Below are 9,842 nucleotides of genomic sequence, written 5' to 3'. Positions count from 1 at the left end.
GGGGAGGGGGAGGGGGAGGGGGTGTGTGTATGTGTGTGTGTGTGCATGCCAGCATACTGAGACACAGCAAGGAAGACGTCAGCTTTAGATTGAGTTTGAGGGACCTGTGGGACATCTAGCTAGAGATACCCAGGGGACAGCAAGATAGGCATTTGCAGCCCTAGGAAGAAGCCAGGACCAGAGACAGGGATTTGAGACTCTTATGCATTACAGTGGTAGTAAAATGGTAAGAGTGGAAGAGACTGTTCAGAGTAAAATGAGCAGGGATTTAAGCGGAGGTTGAGAGGAGCTTAAAAAAGAGACCAAGAAGCGACTATTAGAAGGTAGGAGAAAAACAAAGGGAATGATGTCACAGAAGCCAAGCAAGTGGAAGGATTGGTCAATACTTTCAAGTGCAGCAGAGACTGACAATTTCCGTTACATTGGCAACACGAGCCTAGTGGGCCCAGATTCAGTGGAGGTGGGACAGAGGTGTCCCAGTACAGCTGAAATTAAATGGTGCGGATCTAGGCAGAATTACCTTCAGTGCTCCTCCACTCTCACCCACGATTCTTCTTTCTTTAACTTTTCCTCCTCTAGTAATGTTCACCTCCCGGCATTTCTAATCTACCTAATTCTACTCAGAAACAGGAAAGGGTCTGGTATCACCTATTTGGACTTTAGTACAAATTGGCCCATCTTCTCCACCCTGATTATTTGTACTTCAAACTTACCCTTAATGGGAAGCAATTTCAGGTATAAAGGCGGATTGTGCCTGCCTCTTCCTGAGGATAGCCTGGTTTAATAAGCGTAAGACACTTGATAATTGTGATGGGGTGGCCAAAGGCAGATCAATGGTTCTGTCCGTTCCTATGGGGGTCTCTTTGTTCCCCTGAAGGGCCTTCAGCTCAAGCTGCTGAAAGCCAATTCCCAGGAATTGTTGCTTTAAGATCTAAAGCCTACCCAGAAGGCGAGTTTCCTCCCTCTGGCCTCCTTCGGCTAAGCTTAACTCTGACCTCCCTTGAGTCCTCCAGCCTCACCTCAACTCAAAGATCTGCCCAAAGAAGGCCCAGAACCCACACCTCTCTTCCAAGTGCCCTTCTCCTCGTCTCCATGCCATCCATTTGTTCAGCCCAACTTGTCTATATTTGATAATCCTATTTCTGTCCCCACAATGGTCATTATGGCAACAGCTCTCAAATTTTAGTGTGCAGGCTCCACTGGGGAGCTTGTTAAAAACACGCTCCTCGCAACCAGAAGTTGCCAACATACTACATCTGGATCGGGGCCGAGGAGTTTGCATCTTAAACCAGCCTCCCAAGGGTTTCTATCTGATGTTGCTGGTCATTAGACCACACCCTAAGCAATAAGATGAGAGAAAGCCACATAAATATAGAGGGCAATTATGACTATCATAGTCTAGCAACTCAGCCACTCTGGGCCCTTAACATTCATGATACAGGAGACTGATCCTCCAGGAAAGGAAAAGCTGAGCTGCTCCTCAGGGAACTTTCAGAAGAGAGGTAGGAGGGACAGGGAGGGACACCGGTTTCCGGGGAGAGTATAGGAATGTGGTAGTGGGTGCAGGGGTTTAAGACTCTGGATATTTAATACATGGGTGTCAAAGACAGAAATCAACAGGCTTTTACACCAAGGACCTAAACAAAAAAATTATAAAGATGTGGTTTGGCCATAGGAAAGGAACAATAACATCATTAGGAGTTTGACAATTTATGCTTGTCCCCTGTAGAACAACAAGGATTACATTAAACTCTTTTCTAGTTCATTACTCCAACAGCACATATCTGTTCAATTTTTAAAAACTGTAATGACAACTAGACATCATACTTATCTGGAATAGACAGCACATGAAAATTGTGCCCTTTACCATATAGGAAAAAATGCATAAAATACATACTTCATACCATAAGAAGTCACTAGAAAACAGTCCAACATAAAAAGCACTACCTACAGGGTGATTTTAAGACAGTATATTTTGAGACTATAAAAGTGCAAAAGGCAAGACAAGCTCTTCACCTAACTTACTTCAGTGCTGAGAGCTAAAAGATAATCAGAATTCTGAGGACTATACATCATCTGAGTCAGAGGATGAAAAGGGAGATTGGTCTGAACGAAGTTCTTTGCAAAATCGGATGACCTGAAGATTCTTCCTCCATGACTTCCTCCCGACACTTCTGCTGTTAAAATCACCTGATTAGGGAGAAGGAAGTTCAGCATCAGGGTATAATACTATGAAAGTACAGGAAGTTCTTGCACCATTTTCACCAGACATTTGTTAAGAAAATTTTGGTTCCAAAAGTAAGAAGAGTTATAAAAACAGATTAATTGGAACACTCTACTCCTCAAGTATTAGTCTTATCAAAAAATACTGTCCTGAATTGAGCCAGTACATTATATCTATGAAGTTGAGCCTGGTCAGTTTGAGATTAGCCAGTTTCCCCAAAGACTAAAATGTTGCCTTAAGATGTATACCTTATAATGCTAAATAACCACCACATAATTATGAAGAGTTTTGGTGCCTCTTGGACAGGGTCCAAAAAAAGAACCTGTGTGCTAAATTCCATTCTTTTGTGATCAGTATTAAATCATGTTTAATTTTTAAAACACAGTAATAGTAAACTAAATATATTGCTGTGTATCACTGGATCATTCAAATATCAACATCTGACAGCCCTGTATATGGTATCATGCATAGCTTTGCATATGTATGAATGAGTCTCACCTTCCCAGAGTTCTCAGGACCAATAGCCATGCCAAATTCAGTCCGAATGAAGGTGTTATTGATGAGATTTGTAATATCCTTAAAGTTCTTTCCATAGTCCTCACTGAGAGGAAGAAAAAAAAAGACAAATTTAGAATGCAGAGGTCACGGACACTGTTGGGTTCCCACCCAGCTTCCGTCACTCTCACCGACTTTACTGAAGCACTCACCCTCCTCAAGAGGTCACAGCTTCAGGGAAGTTGATTCTACCCATACCTCCAGTGGTGGGCCTGATTAGTGGAAAGAAGTTCCAACCCCTCATGGGTGATGGGGTCAGGAATGAGGGGGTGATCCAGGCTGAGCCAGTAAGGCAAAAGGGGGGAATTGGGGTCTATTAGGAAACACATGTAAGACAACCACCTAATGAAATGATCTGTCTTCCTTTAGATCAGTGGTTTTTGTTTGTTTGTTTGTTTTGTTTTTTAGTGGTACGCGGGCCTCTCACTGTTGTGGCCTCTCCCGTTGCGGAGCACAGGCTCCGGACGTGCAGGCTCAGCGGCCATGGCTCATGGGCCCAGCCACTCTGCGGCATGTGGGATCTTCCCGGACCGGGGCACGAACCCGCGTCCCCTGCATCGTCAGGCGGACTCTCTCAACCACTGCGCCACCAGGGAAGCCCAAGATCAGTGGTTCTTAACCAGGGTATTTTTGCCCCATCCCCCAACCCTACCAAGTAAACATTTGGTAATGTCTGGAGACATTTTTCATTATTGTAACTCAGGGCTGAGGTGCTACTGGCATCTAGTAAGTACAGGTCAGGGGTGTTGCTAAACATCTTACAATGCACAGGAGTCCCATAAACAAAGAATTATCTGGCCCCAAATGTCAACAGCACAAGGTTGAGAAACCCCCATGTTGTAGTATGTGAATGCAAAACAAAAAAGTGCTATAAGCATTCTGATACAATGAGAACACAACTTGAAGATGAAGCCAACATAAGTGGGTAGTACTGCTGAGGCAATTCTGGAATTCCAGAGAAGCAGAACCTATGACCCTGGATTGAACTGACCCTGAAACCCATCCTTCCTCTGTATTTAGTTATGAGCCATGAATTCCCTTATTATTTAAGCTAGTTTGAGTTGGGATCTCTGGTAAATGTAGCCAAAGGCTTTCTAACTAATCTACCAATGCACAGTACTCACAATAAAGCTGTAAGTTAAGTCGCCCACCAAAGTTACCATCCCTAAGCACAAGTCTCTTAATGCATGCAGCACTCAGCTAGGGAAGACAAAGAAACTTAATCTCAACTCTTGGGTTGGTAAAGCTTTTCCCAAAAGTTCATTCCAACAATATCTTTAAGAGGTATTAAATTCCATGTTTAGATTTCAAAAAATAAAAGAAAACAAAGTCAGTAGCTGTTTAATTCTGACAGGTTTAATACTACTATACACAGTTCTGTTACGATATATAATGCTAAAATCTTAATATTCATTAAGTTTCAATGTCCACGAGTGATGACCACTATGTACTGCAAGTTAGTTGCCCAGTGATAAACGCAGTGTACAGTGGTCTTCACTGATAGTATATATGACTTAAAAGATGGTACAATTTTGGTAGCAGCCTCAACAAAGAAAGAATCACAGAACCACAGAACATGAGAGATACAAGGGACTGAAGAGAACACCTTGTCCAACTCCCTCATTTCACACATGAGGAGGTTCAAGGGGAAGCAATTCATCAAAAGTCAACCAGTTAATTAAGGACAAAATTGAAACTGCAGTCCAGTTCTCTTAACTCTCAGCCCCAAACTTGAGACAACTTTTAATTATGTGTTAGGAATTCTTCCTTTGCAACCTGTGGTCTTTCTCTTCCTTGCCAGGGCTTGTGGCCTGGCAGGAAAGATTGGCTTATAGGAAGGTGGAGAGACACAGGAGGGAAGAATCTCTCAGTGTCTGTACAGGTCCCCGACAGTATGCTAAAGCAAACTACATGTGACTTTAAGTTGTCTTCCCATCTCTTAGAACATACACAGAGAACAGTCCTAGTTAAATACAACAGGGATTAGGTACCACCCAACTGATTCCCGTATTACTCTTTCTTGGCTTTGGAGTACAAGAGTTCTTATCTTCTCAATAGCAGGCCAGGAGATATGCATAGGGACTTCCCTGGTGGCACAGTGGTTAAGAATCCACCTGCCAGTGCAGGGGGCATGGGTTCGAGCCCTGGTCCAGGAAGATCCCACATGCCGCGGAGCAACAAAGCCCGTGCACCACAACTACTGAGCCTGTGCTCTAGAGCCCGCAAGCCACAACTACTGAAGCCCACACGCCTAGAGCCCATGCTCCGCAGCAAGAGAAGCCACCGCAATAAGAAGCCCGCGCATCACAACGAAGAGTAGCCCCCGCTCACCGCAACTAGAGAAAGCCCGCGCGCAGCAATGAAGACCCAACGCAGCCAAAAATAAATAAATACATTTATTAAAAAAAAAAGAGATATACATAAATATGTCCTAGCTCTACAGTGCCTGTATCATCAATAGCTCAGACAACGTCTTAAGTGGTTTGCAGTGGTTCGATTATCACCCGCTTACACGTTGCCGCTCCTTCACGGCATCCCGGGGACCCTCCACAACCCTGCTGACAAGTCTGCTTGCTTTTCAAGAACTTGGCACAACAAACACATCCCTGCCCTTCAGAAAAAGGAATCGACATGAGCGAAACGAAAATCATCTGTTGCAACACTCTGACACTTTAGCCAGTTAAACAAACGGAGCACGGTGGACTAGTTTCAACCTGCTGGGATTTAAAGTAGGGTTTTGTGAAGGCCGTGCTGGGCTCAGGGATATATTTTAATATAGCACTTTATTTTAAAGTAGCTTTATTTTTTATCACCATTATATCAGCATACATGATATATCAGGAAGAGGAAATCAATGAAACACCCTGAAAAATAAATCACTTTTCAAATTCCATATGATAATAATAGAGATATGAACAGTAGTCAAACATTAACAAAGCCCTATAAAACCATCTGTTTTAGAAATAAGTCTTTTTAATAACAATTCTATACCTCAATCCTAATATCTGCTCTTTCTGGTTACTAAAAATAAATGATCACTTTTGCTTAAATCTGTGGTATAAACACGCATAAGAATATGTACATTTATAACAAAAAATAGTGCTGGAATACAAATAGTTTTGGAATAGAGCCTAATACCCCCAAAGAATATGAAAAATCTAGACATTTAAATAAGTGGGAAAAAAAAGTAATCACCACATGGAGTCCTGGTAAGATATAGCATCAAAATTCCTAGTAAGTAGAGAATGGACTTGAGGACACGGGGAGGGGGAGGTGTAAGCTGGGATGAAGTGAGAGAGTGGCACGGACGTATATACACTACCAAATATAAAATAGATAGCTAGTGGGAAGCAGCTGCATAGCACAGGGAGATCAGCTCGGTGCTTTGTGACCACCTAGAGAGGCGGGATAGGGAGGGTGGGAGGGAGACGCAAGAGGGAGGAGATATGGAGATATATGTGTACATATAGCTGATTCACTTTGTTATACAGCAGAAACTAACACACCATTGTAAAGCAATTATACTCCAAAAAAGATGTTAAAGAAAAAAAATGTGTTGAACGGATAAACCAATGAATAAATGAACGGATGCAAAAAAAATTCCTAGTAAGATGAAGGACTCAGGAGGGCACTTTTCCAGAAGATTCACATGCTGACTGACACTCAACCCAAACGTCAATAGCCAAGGATTACACCCTTGTTTTTGAGCACTTTTCATTTACAATAGAGAGGAACTTGTGACACCGGGTATCTGACCTGCAGACATTTAATGAGAAGTAATAGTAAAAGAATCCTGGGGCTTCCCTGGTGGCGCAGTGGTTGAGAGTCTGCCTGCCAATGCAGGGGACACGGGTTCATGCCCCGGTCCGGGAAAATCCCATGTGCCGCGGAGCGGCTAGGCCCGTGCTCCGCAACGGGAGAGGCCACAACAGTGAGGGGGCTGCGGACGGGAAAAAAAAAAAAAAAAAAAAATGTTGTCATAACGATATGCCTTGGAGAAGGTGGTTTACTGAACTTTGCTTTAATATCTGTTCTATATCTTTAAGTTACCCTTTTTTTTTTCTTTTTTGCGGTACGCGGGCCTATCACTGTTGTGGCCTCTCCTGTTGCGGAGCATAGGCTCCGGACGCGCAGGCTCAGTGGCCATGGCTCACGGGCCTAGCCGCTCCACGGCATGTGGGATCTTCCCGGACCGGGGCACGAACCCGTGTCCCCTGCATCGGCAGGTGGACTCTCAACCACTGCGCCACCAGGGAAGCCCAAGTTATCCTTTTTTTTTAAAACCTCAACATCCTGAAAAACTTACATTGACTATGGAATAAACTTTAATGTGAAATCTCTCAGAGATTCCTTTATTAATTTCCAAAATTTGAACAACTCTCAACAGGAAATAGAAATCACAAGTAAAATAGCCCAGCAGTTTTCTGGTAATTTGGTACAGAATTTTGCTGTACATAAAGCTTACATGTGCTTTACTAAGTAGCTAATCTTACAATGAAAGGTTAGACTCAAGGCGCCATAAAACAAAAAGTTGCAAAACATCTTTTAGTTGCCAAAAATCATATTATCATCTTAACTGTAGCTAGTTATTTCCTTTTTAACTTCATATTTGCAAGTGAGAGGTAAATGTACTTTATAATCTATTATATGAATTAATATTCCTTAACAGAGAATCAAAATTTATACTATTCAAACATGATTCCTTTTAATTGAAGATATTAATATATCATTCACTTCTACCCAAACACTAATGTCTGTCTAGGGACTTTATTTCCCAAATCTTTCAACAATCCTCTTTCACAACCTGACCACTGAAGTATACTCCAACTCAGCCCAGGTAACAGAGACGACTTCCTTTTCCTTGTGTGCGCCTCCATGCAGTACTACTCACGGCAGGCGGCATGTGATTAAGCTGCCTTCTATTTGAATCCCAAATGAACCTTTGACTACATAAGATGTAGCAGAGAAAGATAATCCAATAAATAATACAACCATTAAAGCTGTGAAAAACAGAATAATCCAATAAATAATACAACCATTAAAGCTGTGGGAAAAAAAAGAATCAACAGGCTTTTTATTTTATTCCTCAGTTAGGCAAGCTCAGCATATTCAGGAATCATTTCGATCAAACTGCTCCCTCCCTTTCCCATTTCTGAAGCAACATGTGCCTCTTGGCTGGTGTGTCCAACAACATGAGTCACTTCAGACCAGGCCAGGCCAGCCCAACTGGAGAGGCAACAAGGCATATTTACAGTTTCCACCTAAACTCTGGAAGAGTTTTCACTTCACAGCAGGGAGGAAGTAATTAATATTCAAAATGACCTTTGTAAAACTAACCAACCAAACAAACAACCCGCTGTGCAAAATGAAGAAAAAGAATCTTAGTAACATGATAGTATACCAGAAACAAATAGGATTACTCTCTGGTAAACTGCATGTTAGTGGTTTCTCACAAGACTGGACAAATATAGGATGGAAAAGGGCTGAGTCAGATGGTGGTAGGTATTTAAACAGTAACATAGTGATACCATTTTGTTTTGTTTGGGTTTGTCTCAAAGTAAGCACAACACTGAAAAGCAAAAGAATAGGAAAAGAAGTCGTGAAAACACATTTCACTCCCCATGGGTAAGACGCAGGTCTGTCAGGTCCAGTTCTAGCCAGATGATTAAAGAGCACTATAGAGACTAAAAAGTGAATTCAGAAGGCAAGCAAAAAAATGGCTGAAGCAACAGATTTAGAAGATAATTCAACCAAGAGAAGGAGTTTAGTAAAGGCTTCAAAACATGTAGAGATCAATCAGAGAGGAGGTTTTCATTTGCTACCAAAAAGTAAACTGGAAATAGGCATCTTTTGTGACATATATGTGTGATATTGATTACAGCGGCATTAACAACAGTGAAAAAATTAGCTACGACTTAACTGTCCAAGAGAATAATGATTAAATAAATTCTTTCAATCTAACAAAAATGATGGGTTACTAGCAGAGGGAATATGACAAGTATCACGGTACAAGCACTGACCAATCAGAATGGTTATAGTTTGCAACGCTAAGTGTTACTAACACCTGCATGTTGGCAGGGGCGGGGGGTGTGCATCTGTAGAAGCCATGGAGGCACCTGCTGTCAGGCACTTTTTATCAACTGGTTCGGAAGGCTTTCAATTCATTAAAAAAACTCTACCACAGTGCCAGTACATGCTGGCTACATACCATATCTGGCTGTTGGCACGGTAGCAGCTAAGAGCACCAAGTTCTTACTCCGTGCCAGGCACCACAAAGCGTAACTTGCAGCAGCTCTAAGGTGGCCGCTATTATCATCTTTCTTTTACAGACGTCCAAAAAGACTCAGGGAGGTTAAATGACTTGCCCAAGTTCATTCTGCTCACAAATGACAACGCTGAGATCCAATCCCAGGCCTATATGCCAATAAAATTTGGCAACTTTACACTATACCATGTTGCTTCCTACGACTATCTAGCCATATGGTATAACATTATAGGGGGAAAATCAAGATAATAAACTATAAATAAGATTACTTGACTTTAGGGTGAATTTTTTCTTTCTTTTAAAATTTCAAAATGTTTTATAATATGGTTATATTGCTTTTTAAAAAAATTTATTTATTTTATTTATTTTATTTTTGGCTGTGTTGGGTCTTCATTGTGGTGTGCGGGCTTCTCGTTGCGGGGGCTTCTCTTGTTGCAGAGCACAGGCTCTAGGCACATGGGCTTCAGTAGTTGCGGTGCGTGGGCTCAGTAGTTGTGGCACAGGGGCTTAGTTGCTCCGCAGCATGTGGGATTTTCCCGGACCAGGTCTGGAACCCGTGTCCCCTGCATTGGCAGGTGGATTCTCAACCACTGCGCCACCAGGGAAGCCCTGCTTTTTTTTAATGAAAGGTGCATTGGTAAGAAAAACTGTATCATAAAGAAAGATTTTACAACAGCAAATTTTTTTAAAAAATGGAAAGAGTTATTAAAGTTACAAAAATTTTAATGCATTTTTTCCCTTCTAAAACAGGATACTTTTCATATGTCTGAAATGGTTCAACTACTGTTGTAACTTAAT

The 9,842-nt window shown here is 41.9% G+C and overlaps 1 protein-coding gene across 2 annotated transcripts in view; it reads right to left on the bottom strand.

The window, feature by feature from the left end:
* The window catches only part of SORT1 (sortilin 1), a 71,407-nt gene that overhangs the window by 28,880 nt on the left and 32,685 nt on the right, over nt 1–9,842 (bottom strand). For both annotated transcript variants that reach the window (XM_007449324.1, XM_007449325.1), the window contains exons 4-5: nt 2,723–2,825; nt 2,026–2,190 (exon numbers count right to left, since the gene is read on the bottom strand). In XM_007449324.1, the coding sequence (XP_007449386.1) occupies nt 2,026–2,190; nt 2,723–2,825 (268 nt within the window). The remainder of the gene's footprint in view (nt 1–2,025; nt 2,191–2,722; nt 2,826–9,842) is intronic.

Source organism: Lipotes vexillifer, unplaced genomic scaffold (assembly GCF_000442215.2).
Source record: "Lipotes vexillifer unplaced genomic scaffold, Lipotes_vexillifer_v1.1 scaffold393, whole genome shotgun sequence".
Classification (NCBI taxonomy): Eukaryota; Metazoa; Chordata; class Mammalia; order Artiodactyla; family Lipotidae; genus Lipotes; species Lipotes vexillifer.
Note: the sequence above shows the minus strand (reverse complement) of the source record. Positions and strands in the feature narration are given on the sequence as shown.